Source organism: Oncorhynchus clarkii, chromosome 17 (genome assembly GCF_045791955.1).
Source record: "Oncorhynchus clarkii lewisi isolate Uvic-CL-2024 chromosome 17, UVic_Ocla_1.0, whole genome shotgun sequence".
Lineage (NCBI taxonomy): Eukaryota > Metazoa > Chordata > Actinopteri > Salmoniformes > Salmonidae > Oncorhynchus > Oncorhynchus clarkii.
Window position 1 is genome coordinate 34114064 of NC_092163.1, and position 22141 is coordinate 34136204.

A 22141-nucleotide genomic window follows, 5' to 3' on the forward strand; every position below is an offset into this window, starting at 1 on the left:
ATGAACTGAGAAAGAGCTCATGGACAAGTCTGTAATACCTATATTTCACCTCTATGGTGAGTTCATCTCTCACTTTAACCACTAGGTGGAATCATCACCTAACCATCACCTAACCATTCAGGACCTTATCCAACATATATATATATATATGTCATTTACAATGACAGCATCCCAGAGAAGAGTGGGTTAACTTCCTTATTCAGGGGCAGAACGACAGATCAGGGATTTGATCCAGCTACTTTTAAGGTTACTGGCCTAACGCTCTAACCACTAGGCTACCTGCCATCCCATTTATATTTATCTTCCCTTTTGTACTTTAACTATTTGCACATCGGTATAACACTCTACATAGCCATAATATGACATTTGAAATGTCTATATTCCTCTGAAACTTTTGTTAGTATAGTGTTTATTTTTTATTCATTATTTCACTTTTGTTTGTTATCTATTTGACTTGCTTTGGCAATATGTTTCCCATGCCAATAAAGCCCTTTGAGAGAGAGAGAGAGTGAGAGAGGGAGAAAGGGAGAGAGGGAGAGAGGGAGAGAGAGGGCATTATCACAGTAGGTTATTGTTACACCCCTTTCTCACAGATCCAGAAATGTTATTTGTGACAATTGTCATCATTCCATGTCTGTACGGGGTAATCTTGTCTATAGTATATCTCAACTACTCTACTCTTTTGGGTCTCTATCTCTTTATTTATTTTCTGTTGCATCCACCAGCCAAACTATACACCATCTCTCTCTCATCTATTCCTCTCTGCTGTTTATGATCACCATGGAGCTGTTGCTTCAGGTAAGATTTTACACACACACACACACACACACACACACACACACACACACACACACACACACACACACACACACACACACACACACACACACACACACACACACACACACACACACACACACACACAAACACACTTAACTAGGCAAACACTAAAATCATATAATTGTGTGACCTGTAGTTTGAAACACACAAAAAAGACCGTCGACCATGTCCATAGAGGTCTAGGATCAACTTCCCCTCCCCCAATCCTAACCTTAATCATTTAGTGGAGGAAAAACTGACCCAAGATCAGCATCGAGGGCAAACATCACCCGACTCCATATTTTATTTTATCCTGTTACACAAAGGAGACAGACCAGTTAGAGGCCTGTTACAACACCACTGGCCTGACACAAGACAGAGACCAGCCAGTTCAATTTGCACTAGCACTAGACAGCTGATTCTAATCATCAAAGCTTGATGATGAGTTGGTTATTTGAATCAGCTGTGTAGTGTAGGGTAAAACCCAAAATGTTCACTAAGGGGGGCCCCAGGACCGAGTTTAGGAAACTCTGCTTTAAGGCAACATGGCTATAGTCAATAAACATTGTTGAAAATGTGTGAGTCCATCTATACCAAGTCGGATATGACCATTAAGGTTTGACAGAGGTGAGATGGAAGAGAGGATTGTGGATATCTACATCAGTGCAGAGACCCTGAGTGACGGTGAGACCAGCACCTCAACACATCTGCAGAATGACCAGCTACATAACAGTTACAACACCCTTACTGAGGAACGAGACCAACTACAGACCAGTTACAACAACCTAACTGAAGAGAGAGACCAGCTACATAACAGTTACAACACCCTTACTGAGGAACGAGACCAACTACAGACCAATTACAACAACCTAACTGAAGAGAGAGGCCAGCTACATAACAGTTACAACACACTTACTGAGGAACGAGACCAACTACAGACCAGTTACAACAACCTAACTGAAGAGAGAGACCAGCTACATGACAGTTACAACACCCTTACTGAGGAACGAGACCAACTACAGACCAGTTACAACAATTTAACTGAAAAGAGAGACAAGCTACAAACCAGTTAGGCCTCATGTATCAATACTACCTCTACTTAACCCATCAGAGTCTAAGCTCTATTTCATCCATAGTTTTCCACCATTTCAGTCCCTTTCAGGGACTGAAATGGCCTGCAGAACCGAAGGAACCTTTACAGTCCAAGCCACCAACGATCGCAGATTCACTTCTTCCTTCTCTGCCAACATCTCCATGGTAACTGGGGGCGGTGAGCCTCATGGCGCCCGCTAGCACCCCGTCAGGAACGGATGTAACCCTGTCCGTTGTCAGCAAAGTAAGGGTCTTGTTTCAAAACTCTAAAATGGCCTCCTTTTCTCATATCCTCTCTCCCTCACAGCCACTGATTGAAAAATAATTGGTTGCTGTAAGCTACCAGTTGTTATCAGCTACGTCAGTTATCTGACTAAGCTCTCTTGCACTATCTATACCCTCTCCCTTCCTCCCTCCAGGTGACAGATTTTACGACTCTCCAGTGTGGGCTACCAGGAGTCTCCTCCAAAGGGCCAGGATTCTGGTCTAGAAGCACGGTTTTGAATGCTCCTACAGTTTTGTTTCGGTACTGCAGTTTATCAGATACTCGACCCAGAAATAGATTTTCCGTACACAGCCACATAGGAAAGTCAGATTAGAAAATTCCTAATAAGACACTTTAGTCAGAACCTTTGTGCACAAAACAATTCATTGTAATCTCAAATAGTTGTCGCTGAGGCCGATTTTTGTACTTTTTATAGTCACTCAATGACTGCCATGTTTTTGGATGACGTAATGATCTCGTTGCTGCTCAAATCAAATCAAATTGTATTGGTCACATACACATATTCACCAGATGTCAAATGCTGTGTAGTGTGCCCCCGATAAATGCGTTGGGCAGACCGTACCACCCTCTGGAGAGCCTCGCTCTGCACCCTGTACCCACTGAGTGCTAGTGAGCATGTGATGTTGGGCAGACCGTACCACCCTCTGGAGAGCCTCGCTCTGCTCCCTGTACCCACTGAGTGCTAGTGAGCATGTGATGTTGGGCAGACCGTACAGCCCTCTGGAGAGCCTCGCTCTGCTCCCTGTACCCACTGAGCGCTAGTGAGCATGTGATGTTGGGCTGTGTAAACCGGATGCAACCCGGATACAGACGTCCATGAATCTGCGTATGTGAACGTGAATATCTTGAGAACAACAACATCTTGGACACAGTCTCCAGTTCTTATTATACCTCAATGGTCTCCCCTGACTGCCCGTTAACATGCAGCTCCTAAAACTGTTGTTATTATACCTCAGTGGTCTCCTCTGACTGTCTGTTAGCATGCAGCTCCTCAAACTGTTGTTATTATACCTCAGTGGTCTCCTCTGACTGTCTGTTAACATGCAGCTCCTAAAACTGGCAGCTCTCTGCCTACCTCCCCGACTGTGTCAGTGGGACAAGAATCATCTGCATCAGCCTATACAAGGGCAATGGGACCCTCAACACTTCTAGGGCAGTAGGCCCCCAGGTCCAAGAATGTGACCAGGTTGGACTACAGCTTCACCTGCTGTTCAAAGAAGGTAGAGCTGGTGGTAGTGGACAGGGCAGGCAATGTGGGTGTGTGTCTGGGCTCAGTGAAGGACTCTGTGGGGGTGGTTGTGAGCTCTACAGCCCAAGGCCTTGGTTTCTCAAAAGCATTTTTTGTCTAAGTCCATCGTTTCAACAATAGGATCCTATTGTTCTCAGATGAATTTACCCTAAATATTATTTTGGGTAACCGGGACCAGGTCACTGTCACCAACACAACAGCTGTACCTGTAGTTAGTACTACATCCACCCAGGTCTCTGTTACCAACACTACAGCTGTACCTGTAGTTAGTACTACATCCACCCAGGTCTCTGTCACCAACACTACAGCTGTACCTGTAGTTAGTACTACATCCACCCAGGTCTCTGTTACCAACACTACAGCTGTACCTGTAGTTAGTACTACATCCACCCAGGTCTCTGTTCCCAACACTACAGCTGTACCTGTAGTTAGTACTACATCCACCCAGGTCTCTGTTCCCAACACTACAGCTGTACCTGTAGTTAGTACTACATCCACCCAGGTCTCTGTCACCAACACTACAGCTGTACCTGTAGTTAGTACTACATTCACCCAGGTCTCTGTCACCAACACTACAGCTGTACCTGTAGTTAGTACTACATCCACCCAGGTCTCTGTCACCAACACTACAGCTGTACCTGTAGTTAGTACTACATCCACCCAGGTCTCTGTCACCAACACTACAGCTGCACCTGTAGTTAGTACTACATCCACCCAGGTCTCTGTCACCAACAATACAGGTGTACCTGTAGTTAGTACTACATCCACCCAGGTCTCTGTCACCAACAATACAGGTGTACCTGTAGTTAGTACTACATCCACCCAGGTCTCTGTCACCAACACTACAGCTGTACCTGTAGTTAGTACTACATCCACCCAGGTCTCTGTCACCAACACTACAGCTGTACCTGTAGTTAGTACTACATCCACCCAGGTCTCTGTCACCAACAATACAGGTGTACCTGTAGTTAGTACTACGTCCACCAGAGGGCCACCTTTGACTCTGTCCCTGTATCTAATGATTTGTGTGATGCTTTCTCTCCTCCTGTGGAACAGAGTAGAGCTATAGAGTTGTATAATAGTTCATGTAGGTATGTATGTATGTAATATGATATAGAGTCATATCATGTATCATATTACCAAGGCTGGTGGGAGTCATATCATGTATCATATTACCAAGGCTGGTGGGAGTCATATCATGTATTATATTATCAAACTAAGACTGGTGGGAGTCATATCATGTATTATATTACCAAGGCTGGTGGGAGTCATATCATGTATTATATTACCAAGGCTGGTGGGAGTCATATCATGTATTATATTATCACACTAAGGCTGGTGGGAGTCATATCATGTATTATATTATCTAACTAAGGCTGGTGGGAGTCATATCATGTATTATATTACCAAGGCTGGTGGGAGTCATATCATGTATTATATTACCAAGGCTGGTGGGAGTCATATCATGTATTATATTATCACACTAAGGCTGGTGGGAGTCATATCATGTATTATATTATCTAACTAAGGCTGGTGGAGTCATATCATGTATTATATTACCAAGGCTGGTGGGAGTCATATCATGTATTATATTATCTAACTAAGGCTGGTGGGAGTCATACCATGTATTATATTATCTAACTAAGGCTGGTGGGAGTCATACCATGTATTATATTATCTAACTAAGGCTGGTGGGAGTCATACCATGTAGTATATATTCAAACTTAGGCTGGTGGGAGTCATACCATGTAGTATATTATCAAACTAAGGCTGGTGGGAGTCACGTGGTGGCCAGAGTTTCTAATCCACTGTGGTTGACTGATAAAGAGTTTCACTATCATACAGTATGTCAAGGTATGTTTATAATCGTTAAGGACTGGGGAGTCTTTCAGAAGAAAAATAAACTGAGTGGAGCTAAACAGGAAACCCTGGTTCAGTCTGCTTTCCACCAGACTCTGGGAGATTAATAAACCTTTCAACAGGACAATAATCTAAAACAGAAGACCAAATATACACTGGAGTTGCTTTCCAAGAAGACAGTCAATGTTCCTGAGTGGCCAAGTTACAGTTTTGACTTAAATCTACTTGAAAATCTATGGCAAGACCTGAAAATGGTTGTCTAGCAATGATCAAAAACCAATTTGACAAACTTAAAGAATTTTGAAAAGAATAATGGTCACGTTCCACAATCCAGGTGTGGAAAGCTCCTAGAGATTTACCAGGAAATACTCACAGCTGTTATCGCTGCCAAATGTGCTTCTACAAAGTATTGACTTAGGGATGTGAATACTTATGTAAAATCTATAGTATATTTAATTTTCAATACATTTGCAAACATTTCTAAAAACATGTTTTAACTTTGTCGTTATGGAGTACTTTGTGTAGTTGAGTGAGAGAAAAAATATATTTACTGCATTTTAAATTTAGTCTGTAACACAACAACATGTGTAAGAGGTCTAGGGGTGTCAAGGCACTGTATGTTAAACATGAATGCTCTAATTGTAAGTCTGCTAAATGACTAAAATGTAAGCGTAATAGTAAATAATGTATTGTGTAACTTTGGAGTCATTTTTATTGTAAATACGAATAGAATTCCATGATTAAAGATAATCATGAATGAATTGTGAATAATGATGAGTGAGAAATTTACAGAGGTATAAATATTATACCCCCCAAATGCTAACCTCCCCTATTATTGGTAATGGTGAGAGGTTAGCATGTCTTGGGGGTATGATATAAAATGCTAACCTCCACTATTATTGGTAATGGTGAGAGGTTATCATGTCTTGGGGGTATGATATAAAATGCTAACCTCCCCTATTATTGGTAATGGTGAGAGTTTAGCATGTCTTGGGGGTATGATAATAAATGCTAACCTCCCCTATTATTGGTAATGGTGAGAGGTTAGCATGTCTTGGGGGTATGATATAAAATGCTAACCTCCCCTATTATTGGTAATGGTGAGAGGTTAGCATGTCTTGGGGGTATGATATAAAATGCTAACATCCCCTATTATTGGTAATGGTGAGAGGTTAGCATGTCTTGGGGGTATGATATAAAATGCTAACCTCTCCTATTTTTGGTAATGGTGAGAGGTTAGCATGTCTTGGGGGTATGATCCTCTGTAACTTTCTCACTCAACATTATTTACCATTCATTAAATTAAAGGTGACATTCTATAGTCACCCCATATGAAACATTTGATCTCCAATCCAAAACGCTGGCGTATAGAGCCAAATGAAAAGTTGTAGCTTCACTGTCCAAATAAATACGTAAGGGAATGTACGTGAGATAAGAAAAGACAGTATGTCACGTCACACAGCCTTTAATAGTGACAGGTCACAATGGTACAGTAAGGGTGTGGCGTCATTGTAAACATCGTTGATATTAAGCATCTCAATCACATCACGATAAAGGGAAGGAGTTCCCATAGCTTGTTTGGTGACCTGTTACTCTACTCACAGAACCAAGGTCACATCCGTAGCCCAGCATTTTCATGTCTGTATTTATTCAAATGGATACAACTGGAGAGTAACTTCAAAAGATACTCATAGCATCTCTGAATCTTTATGTGACATTCCTCCTCCAGACCTGATTGGGTGTTAGAAGGCTCCATTACAGCAGCTTCCCTTTGTCACGTTTCCTGTTAGGACCGGCCTGAATCCCAGACCATAAATCTTCCTGAGTTAAAGAGTTACAACGGTCAACAGAATCATCTTAAATGGGATTTTCTTACATTTGCTTGTCTTTATTAATATTGCAGGTCTTCCGGTGGGACCATGCTGAATAAGAGGTTAGACACCACAGTGTATTTCACAACAGGAGGATTTCAAACCAAACCAAATAGAAGGGATGTTATATCCTCTAAATAATCACACTCTCTATCCACCACATCTACATGTGTACTACATTTAGTGTGTATACTTTATACGTTTATACATTAGGTGAAGTAGTCAAATCAAGGGCAGGTATTTATGACATAAGCTACTGAAAGAATGTTCATGCTAGTGTTGAAGAGCAGCATGATTGAAGTTGGGCTGAATGCTGCACCTGTTGAGGCAGGTCTGAGGGTGTTGGGGCTGGGTCTTGTTCTGCCCATGTTGAGACTGGGCCTGGTTCTTCCCATATTGAGGCTGGGTTGGGGGTGTTGAAAATGGTCCAGATGCTGCCTTTGTTGAGGCTGGGCTGGGGGTTTTGAGGCTGGTCCAGGTGCTGCCCCTGTTTAGGCTGGGGCTGATGCTGGTGGCCCTGTTAGGCCCTGTGTGCTGGGGCCTCCCGCTCTATTGCCCTGTAGGGTGAAAGGAACCGTACACATAAATAGCAACACAAGAATATAGATGGCGAGAGTAAACAGTACCTGAACATATAGAAGAGCATGTAGGCACTCCGGGCTCTGGTCCTCAGCACAGTGGCTACATTGGACATTGACACCTGGCTGTCATTACAGCAGAACCAATTTCCACTGGCATGCAATATGTCACTAATGTAGTGCCCTGTGAGACAAGGAAGACAAACTAGAGGTCAAAGGTCAGGCTATTGTGGGTAATAGAGTGTTTTGTAACAGTTAAACAGTTCATTTGGGAGGTAATTTTATCTGTTACATGTGTCAAGTTTTGAAATCAGAGATAAACAGATACACGTGGCACATAATTAGGCATGCCTCTCCATTCTTTTGAATTAAATTGAGCAAACTCTAAACATATTGCAGTGCTTGTTGGGATGACACTTCACTCTGAAGCCTGCAGCCTTGCTAGCTTGGCCGAAATGGCTGTTGGAGGGTCTAATTATGCCCTACACCAGGGTTCCCCAAATGGCGGCCCGCGGGACAAATTTGGCCCAAGGGTGATTTTATTTGGCCCCTATGTTTTCTGTCCAAATAAAACGTAATTGTTAAAAGACTGTAAAAACACCAGCAAATCAGCTACAAGTGATTTTCATTTTGGAAATCTCTTTCAAAGTATTCCCACGCACAATAAAGAGATACATGTGGTTGTACACAAATGTAAGCAAGGTTTGAAATTAGTCAAATATTATATCTGTTTGGCCTTCCTACGGTATATTTGCAGTCTACAAATTTTAGTAATTTTGTTCCACACCCCTTCCCATCTGGCTAAGAAAAAAAATGGACCCGAGGCTGAATCTAGTTGATGATCCCTGGCCCTCACCCTCAATAATTTTCACTCCCTCAGCTTTGGGATGCTTGTGTATACGGCAGAGGCACACGTGAACATGCAAATTGAGATCCAAGGAGAAGGGAGTGATTTGGAAATCAGCTGATGTCATATGTATTGTGCATCTGCATGTGTGTGTTTGATGGTATTTACTTACCGGAGTTTGCGGAGCCTCCCAAATGAGAGACTACGCCAGTCAGCTGGTAGTAACCATTCACTGACTGTACTGGCTTCTGCTTCTGTAAGAAAACACATGTGATCATAGGATTCTCATTTCCTCTACAGTCCACCACACTGTCTACAGTCTACTACAGTACTAGTCTACTACAGGTCTACTACATCGTGTACTCCTCATAACTATCTCAGTGTTCTGTCATAACTTATTTTTCACTGGTTTCACTCTCTCTATCTCTCTCTCTCTTCTCACCACTGTGGCTGTCAGCAACACTTTCCCTGGTTCCTGCTCATTTGAATCTGAGGGGTCAAATATACATATCAAGAGCTGTGAAAACGTGGTCACTTGTCTGAATTGCTCTGGTCTAAAACAGCTCCCATACATCACTAAAGATATCTGAGAAGCATTTTAAATTGCAGCTTCCAGATTCTCTGTCAGCAGGACCGTTTTGGGAGTGGGTGGTTTGTGTGGTGTTGGAGCAAGAATAGTGTTATGGTGCCATGACCTACCTGAACAGCAGAGGGCGATGTCTTTTGCCGCTCCAGGTGGGCTGGAGACTTGGCTGGCGAGGGTCTGGGGGATGGACCCCTGGATGCTGGGGGCCTGGTTGGTGAGGGCCTGTGGGCTGGCACTGTGCAGGTGTGGCACCATGTCCCCACAGAGGGTGGAGAGCCTCAGCTCCGAAGGAAACAAAAGAGGAGCCTCCAGCTTCTCCAACCCCCCAGGTCCTCCAAACCTCTTCAGATGCAGAACCAGCACACTGCCCAGAAAGAGAGAGGAAGAGAGATGAACAGACAGACAATGAAACCAGTCAACAAAATAACAGATGAGTGAAATTTGTTTGGCGGTGCTCACCTCTAAGTCCTACAACCTGCTCAGGAAGGTAACTACTCCTAAAGGCTCAGGACATTAAACACTGCTAGTACTATGAGAGGTTATAAAGGGACAACTCACAGAGGCAGTGTGTGGAACTGCTCCACCTTTGAGGCGTGGAGGCCTTTACAGCCCTCACATGTGAATTCAACCTGTTCACTCTGGTTAGAAACAAAAGCATTACATAATGAATGATACCACTACAATAATAAGATAGCGTATTCTGAGGCAGTGGGCAGCTTGCCCTGGGTGTTAGTCTCTACATGCAGGGCTGAGCCCTAAGTGCTGACTTTGAAAGTGAGTGCTAGGCTGTTCAGCAAGGTGCGCTCAGGGCTGATGTCCAATGAGAGGTGGTTGTAGTCCTCTCTGGTGGACGACTCGCGCCCACAGCTTCAGAAGCAGGACAAAGAGAAGAAAAATGCATCAAGTCTGTTTCTGTTTCAGGTCTCTACAATGTTTCTGTTATGCCATGTGTTTTGTAATATTAATATATACTGTATATATATATATATATATAGAGAGAGAAAGATCCTGTTCTCAGTAGATACATTACAACCAATGGGATCTCTTACCTGGTACATGTGCGCACCGACACAAGCTGGAACTCCAGCTGGGAAACAGGGCAGGTATAGTTCATCCCGAGTGTCTTCAGAATCATGCCCTCCTCCTTCAGCTGGCACAGCATATTGACAAGTAACTCGTGTGCGTCCTATGATGAGGAAGAGAAAGAAACACACCAAGATGAAAGCAAATTAAAAAAGAAGAGCACTCGTACACAAGAGAGTAGTGCCTCAGTTACCTGTTGCGTGTCCCCCAGATACTTCAAATCGTATCCCGACAAGGAGTACTTGACCTTCCACATGAGGTCTGCTTTTGAGGCCTGGTTTGCCACACTGTCAGGTAGACCTGAACGGTGCACATCAGACAGACACCTGTAGGGGAGACAGAGAGTAAGTTAGCAGCCGACTGGATGGTGTCAACCTACTGGCTTACGCCTGAAGAGGCAGATGAGTATATACAAATATGTTTTATCTAGTGGCACCCCATCATTAGAAATGTTTCATTCGATTTGATGCAATTTCACCTTTGAGGATGGACAATGAAGCCAAACAACAAAAATGTATTGTTTATTCTCCTAAGATATTTGGTTTGGATACTGCTCTCAATTCCAGAGCATTTAAAAAAACTACCAAATTTCCCACGGTAAGGTGGAATGTTCAGTCAATGAGCATTATGGGTAATGTAGTCATTCTACACTTTCCAAATTGGCCTACAAAATGCCAACATCATAATCAGTGTGTCATTGTTGTTCCTCTTGGTTATGAAGATTCCAAAAACAAAAAGAAACTGGAAAATAAACCATAAATACAATACACAGCAAAATATGAAGTGGTTAAGGTTAGGAAAAGGGTTAGGATTAGTGAAAGTGCTCTCCTAACCTGCTACGACAATCCCTTTCTGTAGAAGTGGCGTGAAAAGAGTGTCCCTTCTTTAATTTATGACCACAATTAATGGCTGTGTGGGGTGAGTGTCTGCTTTTGAGCCTTCCCTTACCTGAGCAGGTTGGAGAAGGGGGAGGAGCTCCAGAGTTGTTCCTGGTGCAGGATTTCCTTTGAGAAGGAAGGCAGGACCAGGAGGCACTGCAGGGTGGCGTTAAGGAAGCAAGTGTTGCCAATGTTAGGCAACCTGTGAAGAAGAATCAGTCATCAGTACACACATAGAGATTAATCATAACCTTCACATCTCTATAAAGTGATGATAATGGCAGGGGATAAGGGATACATTATATTTAACACAAAGAAGTGGATGTCCTTTAGACTGAGATTGACATAATTCATGGGTTTATAAATATCTAATAAAAAGGACATGCTAGATAGTAAGCCTTATCCCCATAGTATATCAGACACTGATCTCTAAACAATAAAGAACTTATATTCAATGCATTTGCAGTGTGTTGTGGTTTACCCAAGAAGTTCCATGTTGACCAGTTCCCCCCGTTCTCCTCTGGCCCCCTGGGTCTCTTCTGACCCTCTGGTGGCTGAGCTGGTCCTGGGAAGAGTCATGCTTCTGGTGGCTGAGCTGGCCCTGGGAAGAGTCATGCTTCTGGTGGCTGAGACTGGTCTCTGGGGCATTGGACTAGAGTGTTCCTGAAGAGACAGAGGTCTGGAGGAAGGAGAGAAACTGGTCTAACGCCTCCAACACATAGATATTATCACTCTACACAGTCTCTCTATTAAATACTGTACTGTACTATAAACACAGTCTGAGTAGTTATGCATGTACTGCTGTCCATATAAATGCAGTGTACCAAGTAGACCAGGCCAATAGGTTAGTACTCTCTTTATCCACTAGATGTAGACAGAAGAGGCTAAAACTACAGTTTCAGGAAAATAACTTTCTGGGACTGTGTTTTCCAAGTGTCTCAGAGTAGGAGTCTGATCTAGGACCAGTTTTGCATTTTAGACCATAGATCAATGAACCAGATTATTATGGACAGAGAGGACCTGATCCTAGATTAGCACTCATACTGTTGATTAACACTGGCCCTGGTCTGGTAGCACTAAACCCAACTCTCCAAAGAGACTCTAGGATGGCACTGTACTTTATGTTTGGATTACCTGACTGTTGTGCCCTCCTGACTGGTGTCTCCATGACGGTCCAGAGGGTTGGTAGGAGAGGGAGAACTAGGCTGGGACACCACTGGAGAGGATTTCACTGGGGAAGGGTTTTTGGCAGGTGACCGGGGTACAGAGGGTTGTTTAGCAGGAGAGCAAGGCTGAGAGGAACATTTAACAGGAGAGGGAGGTGGATGGAGGGAGGAGAGTTGATCAGAGGGTGAGGGGTCAGAGGTAGCGGAGCCATTCCGTTCAGAACGGTCAGATGGAATTGGAGAGGGGGATGAAGTGCCCCTCTCCTTCTTCTTTCTTGTCTTCTGCTCCACATCAACTGAATTTGCTTTCTGACGTTTTTTCTGTTGACAAGAAAATGTGATAGTGCTAAATACTTTCCCCCCCAGATCCCCAGCCAATGGAAGAGGGGGGTCATAAGAGTAGGAAGAGGTAGGCCTAAATGGAGAATCATAGGTATCTATCCAAAACCTCAAATAACACAGTATAGACAGGTTACATTGAGTGACATTTGCAAAAGCAGAACTTCATGTACATCTCATGTACACTTTTTACATATTTGTCAATCAGAATGTACTTTAACTTGTACTCTTCCTACTAGGTCTATATAAAAAAATACTACTCCAGAATTATAGTAGTTTTTCATTGATTAAATGACCTGATTTCATACCTTTTTGCACCAGCAGAAACAAGCCATGTCGATAACCAATGAAGACTGATACATTCCACATTAACCCATTGTTCAAATTGGCTTTAAGACCATTGTGATGTCATCGGTCATGTATGACACCACCACCTGGCAACCCAATCTATAACATTTTACAATATATTGAACAATGAACAAATATGTTTTATTGAAGAGCAAAGTTATGCAGTATACATACAATATTGTAGATAATATGCTCCATTGTATTCTTGTTTCTTTTTACATAAATTTTTTGTATGTTGTTTCATTAAACTTACGACCACAATAAAGGCATTTTAAGTGCCTTCATCTTCATCTTCATAGTTTTTTGATAGCTTCCATGTTGTTTTTGGTTTGGTTATCGGTTTATTTAAATGCTAAATGCTTTTTCTCTTATTCACCAGCAGATGGAAAAAGTGTTGGTTTAAAAGAATGTGAACAGGTGGTAGAGATTTAGCCTAAACCTCAAACAACAATCCAGGTTGGTTAAGGACAGTTTTCCGTATTCAATCTTGCCCTGAGGGCAGCTCTGTCTCACGGACATAATGAATGTGATTGGTTCAATTAAAGCTCAATGGTCAGTGGGCAGAGGTTACAGTGCCCAGTGCGTGTTAAATAAACTTGCTAGGTGATAAATTGGGGTTGAATGGAAGGCATAACACAAGGTTGCTGGCATGAATTTTGTTTTCTAACCTCACTCCAACCCATAAACAATTCTTCTTACCTAAACTTAACCCAACCCTAGCTAGAGTTCCAGGTCTGTTTAGTGCTGTCTTGCCAACTCCTACTAGCTAGAGTCCCAGGTCTGTTTAGTGCTGTCTTGTCAACTCCTACTAGCTAGAGTCCCAGGTCTGTTTAGTGCTGTCTTGACAACTCCTACTAGCTAGAGTCCCAGGTCTGTTTAGTGCTGTCTTGTCAACTCCTACTAGCTAGAGTCCCAGGTCTGTTTAGTGCTGTCTTGACAACTCCTACTAGCTAGAGTCCCAGGTCTGTTTAGTGATGTCTTGACAACTCCTACTAGCTAGAGTCCCAGGTATGTTTAGTGCTGTCTTGACAACTCCTACAGTGGTTCTTCCTCAAAAAGTTGCATCATACTGCAGCTCAACTTGCGGGCTGCCGCAGAATTCTATGTCACATTATTTATTATTTAAGTGTCAGACATTGTTGCCATTAACGCTCGTTAGAGCTAGTTTGACCACCAGAGAGCATCTTTGAGAAACATTTGACCGTTTTAAATATGAAACTAATCGTTGGATAACAGATCTGCTCTCGGAACTCATTTACACACGTTACTGTGTGTGTTTCGACTCTCTCTCGCACAAACACACACATACACGCTCACCCTCTATAACCAGTCTTTATATTTACAGTGGTGATGGACAGCTGGAGGCATTTCGTTGTGAATTCTGAAAACAAGCCAACCTAACTCAGAAATACATTTCACTGGTTGCCATGGTGAATAACCCAATAATAATTGGTTGGACACATGAAAGGAAACAAAGAGTTTACCGGAAACTCAAAATGAAAATACTTGCAGATTAATTCAGATCAACAATTTTCAATAGTAGATCTAATTACATTTAGAGGATTCTAAATTAATATCTTATGGGCTTTTATACAATGATAATGCAGGGATAATAATAAATTCATATATTTGTAGGGGTTGGTCAAATCTGGTTTCAGAGTACTTAAGCATTGAATACATAGAAGTTTCTCTGACTGCCTGCAACATGTACAGTGGTACAATATAAATATATTTTTGAATTACTTTTTAAAAACGTATATGTTTATTAAGTTGTCTTGCTTTTCTCAGAGCAGCACAAAACGGTGCTGAAATAGTTGACCATACGCAGGTAGACTTTTGCTTCAAATCCTATTGTAACAATTGGATGACATTGGGAGTTTCAGTAACCAAAAATTTGTTGCCTTCATTAGCCTACTTTATTCTTAAAATAACTCCAGCACATAAAAGAGAAAGGAGCCTTAATTAATTAAACAATAAAATGATTTAATTCACAAATGCATTTGACTGTACTTAATATTGGCCATCAACCAGAAACACACCGTGGTAGAAACATGTTATTGATTATTCTTTTATTTTTTACTATTTCAAAATGCACACGTTTAATAAGCTACTCTGCAGTCTGACAAGTAAACATAGCCCACAGTACATAGTAAACATGGCCCACAGTACATAGTAAACATAGCCCACAGTATATAGTAAACATAGCCCAAAGTACATAGTAAACATGGCCCACAGTACATAGTAAACATAGCCCACAGTACATAGTAAACATAGCCCACAGTACATAGTAAACATAGCCCACAGTACATAGTAATCATGGCAAAGATGCTTCATTCCTTACATAAGGGAGAGCAGGCCATGTCAAGACTTTCTCAGTGACCTCAAGTACTCATTAACTCTGTCTTGAATGTTTTTTCGGGATGCATCAGTCTTGGTCACAGTATTAAGGATGAACACCTGGAGGTTCACTGGTGAGCCACATTTGCCTCGGGATCCATCCCAGTTGGGGCGGCATGTAGTCTAGTGGTTAGAGCATTGGGCCAGTAACCGGAAGGTTGTTGAATCAAATCCCTGAGCTGACAAAGTAAAAATCTGTTGTTCTGCCCCTGAACAAGGCAGTTAACCCACTGTTCCTAGGACATCATTGTAAATAAGAATTTGTTCTTAAATGACTTGCCTAGTTAAATAAAAAATACAAGTATCTGTCTCTACAAATAATGGGTGATGCTGATTCACGTGCACCTTCATCAGATGAGCAGAATGGTACTGCTCTGCGCCCCCAACGATTGTGGTGTCCTATGATAAAAATGGTAGATCAATTAAGAATGAAAAGTGACTCCAACACACACATTCTGCATAATGAAACGTGTTTTAAGAATGTAGCAAAACCAACCGCTTTCATGGGAACCATGTGTTTTATCGGTGTGTACCGTTATCCAGCCCTTTGTCCACCGATCTCCATGGATGGTTGTCTGCATGGTTGTTTGCTCTGCAAAAATACATTCATGTTTTTAGTACACAAGTATCGATTGTATTACACAGTATGCCTACACATGGACAGACTATATAAAAAAATAAAATAAGTAAATGCATTGAAACCAAAAAAACTTTAGTTTTGGTGATCCTCTCAGCTCTGGCTCATTTTCTCAAGTCCTCTGGTGGGTACAGTCCTAACCCTGGAACATATAGCACATTAGAACGGGTGGTGTTTGGGGCAGGTAGAAGAGTACTGGAAAGGTGTGACTTTCAGGTTACTATAGGCCGTAAGTATACAGCAGATCGCCGAATGTCCTCACTTTGATTATGCTGTAAGAACATACTGTAACACCATGACCAGGATGTCTATTCATTTAAGTGAGCAGATTGGGGCTTTCAGGGGGAACAGACAATCTACTGGAGACATTTCAAAAATACTGGTAGACTTTAGGATTTTTGTCATGTCATCCAGGTCAGGATAACCAATTATATATACAAAGTACTAACCCTGACTCTCGTTTTTTAAGTGTTCATAGGTCTCGGTCTATATATTCCTGGTGGGTTTTTTTCACAAACAATGCTTATTTTATTTAAACGCTCTTCACACACCATGCTTACTTGAGACCAAAACTAGGGATCAATTGTAAAGTTGTGCAAGTTGGGTGAATTTTCAGCCTACATTAGCCGGGCTATGAAGAGTCTATTCTCCTGCTAATATTTCATCATGTGTGGATGGCTTCTTTTGCATTCCAATGTATTGAATGAGTGTATTAACTGCTGTAATTTATCATTCTCATTCTCAAAGGTGAGTTCACAATCTCATTTTCATGTTCATGTTTAAAAAATATTGATATTTTGGAGATGATTTTGTTTTCAAATAACTGAAAATGTGCGGTTTTAATTTGATTAAAGGGGAAAAGGCCATTCATGAACATGGGGTTAGACAATAGGCCCTTTTAATTTTGTCTGGCTTGCCATTCCAAATCAAATTGAATATTTTTTCTCATATAATTTACAGGTCGCTAGGTGTAGGCAAAACCATAAAGTAGGTAAACTGTGATATGACTAAAGAGTTAATCAGGGTGATTCTTCCACAAATAGACAGGTATTTTCATCAAGTACAGGAGATGGAGTTCCTCACAGGTGTGCCTGGCATGGATTGTGACTCAATCTCATTCCTCGTCAATGCATCATTTTTATTATATTGAACTTGGCAAGTCAGTTAAGAACACATTCTTATTTTCAATGACAGCCTAGGAACAGTGGGTTAACTGCCTTGTTCAGGGGCAGATCAACAGAATTTTACCTTGTCAGCTCAGGAATTTGATCTTGCAACCTTTCGGTTACTAGTCCAACGCTCTAACCTCTAGGATACCTGCCACCTCATTACTCTCTGCATGACTCTCCGACCAATGCCACCTGACTCTCCGCTAATGACGTGACACTCCGCCAATAATTACATTTAGAGGACTGGAAGATTCTAAATTAATATCTAAACAACATTTTTTGTTTGGGCAAATCTGATCTGTGAGAATTCGGTGTATTTTTGGGGTGTGCGTGTAGGACAGAGAAATAGCAATTCCTACACTATTGTTCTAAATTCAATCACCTTCTTCAATAGGGGCACAAGGAGAACCAGATGCAGACACAGGAGGCAGATGGTTAGAGCCCAAGATATTTATTAACAATCCAAAGGGGGAAGGCAAGATAATAGTCATGGACAAGCAAAAGGTCAAAACCAGTTCAGAGATCCAGAGGTACAGACTGGCGGCAGGCTCGAGGTCAGGGCAGACAGAATGGTCAGGCAGGCGGGAATGGAGTCCAGAAAACAGGCAAAGGTCAAAACCAGTTCAGAGATCCAGAGGTCTATACCACCCATTCAATGACAGCATTAATTCAGGTAGAGACACATTAGGGGTTGGGACCCAAAAGAATAATCAGTGCACGGAGAAGACACAGGTACAGACGTATATAAGAGTTGAGGTTAGAAGTAGAAGTTACTGTATTTGAGCACCCTCGCACACGCACACACACACACACACACACACACACACACACACACACACACACACACACACACACACACACACACACACACAACAGGTGAGAGTAACCTGTAGTACTATATCTTTATTTGTCTCAATCCTGGATGATACAGTAATACACATTACCAAAGATCTTTAATCATTTGTGATTCAGTACATGTTCAGTGGTGGGAGAGACCCTCTGGAGTTGCTGCACTGCTGTGTGTTCTCCTACTGGCTGGGATCATAGGCCTGTCTGTCTACTGTGAGTGTAGAATGTTGTCACTGAGACTTCAGTTGCCTACTTAATTATAATTACTCATTAATGGTGTTTTAGTTACATGTTTGATTAACTTTTCCTTTATACAGATGGAGTCACTGTTGATCATGACTCAACAGAGAGAGACCAGTTACAGACCAGATACAACAACCTGAATAAATAGAGAGACCAGTTACAGACCAGATACAACAACCTGAATAAAGAAAGAGAGCAGATACAGACCAGATACAACAACCTGAATAAAGAGAGAGACCAGTTACAGACCAGATACAACAACCTGACTAAAGAGAGAGACCAGTTACAGACCAGATACAACAACCTGAATAAATAGAGAGACCAGTTACAGACCAGATACAACAACCTGAATAAAGAAAGAGAGCAGATACAGACCAGATACAACAACCTGACTAAAGAGAGAGACCAGTTACAGACCAGATACAACAACCTGACTAAAGAGAGAGACCAGTTCCAGACCAGATACAACAACCTGACTAAATAGAGAGACCAGTTACAGACCAGATACAACAACCTGACTAAAGAGAGATACCAGCTACAGACTATATACAACAACCTGACTGAATAGAGACCAGCTTCAGACCAGTTACAACAACCTGACCGAATAGACAGACCAGCTACAGACCAGTTACAACAACCTGACTAAAGAGAGAGACAAGCTTCAGACCAGTTACAACAACCTGACTGAATAGAGAGACCAGCTACAGACCAGTTACAACAACCTGACTAAAGAGAGAGACAAGCTTCAGACCAGTTACAACAACCTGACTGAATAGAGAGACCAGCTTCAGACCAGTTACAACAACCTGACCGAATAGACAGACCAGCTACAGACCAGTTACAACAACCTGACTGAATAGAGAGACCAGCTTCAGACCAGTTACAACAACCTGCCTGAATAGAGAGACCAGCTTCTGACCAGTTACAAGAACCTGACTGAATAGACAGACCAGCTACAGACAAGTTACAGCAACCTGACTGAATAGAGAGACCAGCTTCAGACCAGTTACAACAACTTGACTGAAGAGAGAGACCAGTTACAGACCAGATACAACAACCTGAATAAAGAGAGAGACCAGTTACAGACCAGATACAACAACCTGACTAAAGAGAGAGACCAGCTACAGACCAGATACAACAACCTGACTAGAGAGACCAGCTACAGACCAGATACAACAACCTGACTGAAGAGACCAGCTACAGACCAGATACAACAACCTGAATACAGAGAGAGACCAGCTACAGACCAGATACAACAACCTGACTAAAGGGAGAGACCAGCTACAGACCAGATACAACAACCTGACTGAAGAGAGAGAGAGAATAGAGAGAGGAGGAGGGGAGAGGTGAGAGAGAATAGAGAGACAGAGGGGAGGGAGGGAGGGAGGGAGGGAGGGAGGGAGGGAGGGGTAGAGAGAGAGAGAGAGTTAGAGAGGGAGGGAGAAGAGAGCGAGGGAGGGGAGAAAGAAGAGAGGGAGGGAGGGGAGAGAAGAGAGAGGGAGCGAGGGGAGAGGTGAGAGAGAAAAGAGAGGGAGGAGGGAGAGAGGTGAGAGAGAAGAGAGTGAGAGAGAGAGAGGGGGGCAGACCTGGTGATCATAAACAGCATAGCGGAACAGTTGAGAGAGAGAGGGGGGAGAGTGAGAGAGGACAGAGGAAGGGAGGGGGAGAGAGGAGAGAGGGAGGGGAGAGAGGTAAGGGGGAGGGGGAGAGAGGTGAGAGAGAAGAGAGAGAGAAGGAGAGAGGGGAGAGAGGGAGGGGAGAGGTGAGAGAGAGAGAGAGAGAGAGAGGTTGACAGTGTTTGAACAAGTATTTTCATCAGTACACTTATATTTGGGAAGTATTTTAAAATATATTCAAAGTGACAGTTTGTCTTCAACCTCCACCTGAGAGTCTGGATTGGTCTGACTGACTCTTTTACTGAGGGTGAGATATTTTACCATTTTACCTTGTGATATGGAGATACAAAACAACAATGATGTATTGCTTCCAATCATATTCATCAAAATGTTTGTTTAAAAATAATGAATGTAATTCAATGAGAACTAGAGATGTATTATAGAAACCAGGTAATATTGACACATGAACATGTAATTGAAAGAGTAAAATATCAAATGTATTGATGGTCCATTCTTGATAAGGGTATGATCATCTTACAGAGTGTGTCTTTAAAACTGAGAACACATAGGACTGTGTACATTATTGAGGAGGATGTTTGTACCACAGTGTCTGACTGTCTGGTTCTCTGTGTTGTTTAGGTACTGGGGGAAAGGACAGCCTGATGATAGAGTGCAGGAGGACTGTGTTGAGATTTACTATGGATAAGCTGACCCTGTACAGACATGGAATGATGACAATTGAGAAAGCGGTGTAACAATAACCGTCCGTCCGTCCGTCCCCCCCCCTCTCTCTCTCTCTCTCTATATATATATATATATATATATATATACATATATATATATATATATATATATATATATATATAGTTATTAGGTTAATGGTTGGATAAGGTCCTGAATGGTTAGGTGATGATTCCACCTAGTGGTTTAAATGAGAGATGAACTCACCATAGAGGTGAAATAATGGTATTACAGACTCTGTCTCAAAACTCACTGGAGATCCTAGGGGAGGGATCTTGGACCTTCTCCCCTAATAGGGTTGATAGGAGGTGAGGAATTGAAGAAACACAAACTGAGATTAAGAGAATGGCAGAAAGAAAATAAGAATAGTTATGTTAAGATTTAGACATACTTTGCTGGGTACACATTGGTTGAATCAACATTGTATAAACTAAATTTCAATAAAATTATGCTGAACCAACGTGGAATAGACATTGAATTGACGTCTCTGCCCAGTGGGACTTTACTCTGTAAAATGCTTGTATTAATAGTTTTCATTAGGAACATGTCATGTGATTTGCCATAGTCTTACACAGTGATCATTTTCAAGGCTCTGAAAATTAAATAATAAAGAAACAATGTCCCAGAAGGTGTACCAGCTTCCTGATTGGATGTGATTGGATCATTAAAATAGTGTGATCTGAACACAACAGAGGGTAGAACTTAGAGGACACACACACACCGAGGGTAGGCACATACACAGGCACACAAGCATCCACACACACAACACATACACACAATTCTGAATAACTCCTCACACTGATGTCAGTATAGATAGAAAACAGACAGTATAGAATGAAAAAAAGGCCCCTGTAGGGCCATTGGTCGCTGGCCACGGAGCACAAACCATAACGTGACTTCCTTATGAACAATGACACAGGCCTGCAAAGAATAACTTCCTGCTTTATGTTGATTGGATACTTAAAACATTCTAGCAACTGTAGTGGACAACAGACAGAGAGTAGAGAGGTACCTGGTGGAGACCCACATAAGACCAACTACTAGTCAGTACAGTTAGAATCATACAGTAGATATTACCATTAGGAGTCAGTTAGAAAGGTAATCATACAGTAGATATTACCATTAGGAGTCAATTAAAAATACAGTAGATATTACCATTAGGAGTCAGTTAGAAAGGTAATCATACAGTAGATATTACCATTAGGAGTCAATTAAAAATACAGTAGATATTACCATTAGGAGTCAGTTAGAAAGGTAATCATACAGTAGATATTACCATTAGGAGTCAGTGTCACGCCCTGACCATAGTTTACTTTGTATTTTCTATGTTTTGATTGGTCAGGGTGTGATCTGAGTGGGTATTCTATGTTTCATGTCTTGTTTGTCTATTTCTATGTTCAGCCTGATATGGTTCTCAGTCAGAGGCAGGTGTTCGTCATTGTCTCTGATTGGGAACCATATTTAGGTAGCCTGGGTTTCACTGTGTG

General features: G+C 42.0%; 1 protein-coding gene and 1 pseudogene across 1 annotated transcript; one reads left to right on the forward strand and one right to left on the reverse strand.

Moving 5' to 3' along the window:
* Positions 1–7697: 7697 nt before the first annotated feature.
* LOC139369414 (ubiquitin carboxyl-terminal hydrolase 37-like) lies at positions 7698–11764 on the reverse strand. The gene is made up of 11 exons (XM_071108690.1): positions 11631–11764; positions 11220–11351; positions 10465–10597; positions 10238–10374; positions 9956–10055; positions 9747–9826; positions 9302–9552; positions 9045–9091; positions 8775–8856; positions 7804–7939; positions 7698–7734 (listed from the first exon to the last, which is right to left on the reverse strand). Exons 1-11 carry the CDS (start codon positions 11762–11764, stop codon positions 7698–7700), a joined length of 1269 nt encoding a protein of 422 aa, XP_070964791.1.
* A 5930-nt stretch (positions 11765–17694) lies between these two features.
* LOC139369416 (uncharacterized protein MCAP_0864-like) lies at positions 17695–18865 on the forward strand (annotated as a pseudogene).
* The last annotated feature ends 3276 nt before the right edge of the window (positions 18866–22141 follow it).

Excerpts from the sequence above, each read along its gene's own strand:
- LOC139369414 (XM_071108690.1), bottom strand. The coding sequence starts at position 11,764 with ATGACTCTTCCCAGGGCCAGCTCAGCCACCAGAAGCATGACTCTTCCC. Across the intron at positions 11,352-11,630 it reads GTCAACATGGAACTTCTTGG|GTTGCCTAACATTGGCAACA; the intron begins GTAAACCACAAC and ends TCTTCTTCACAG. Across the intron at positions 8,857-9,044 it reads TGTTGCTGACAGCCACAGTG|AAGCAGAAGCCAGTACAGTC; the intron begins GTGAGAAGAGAG and ends GTTTTCTTACAG.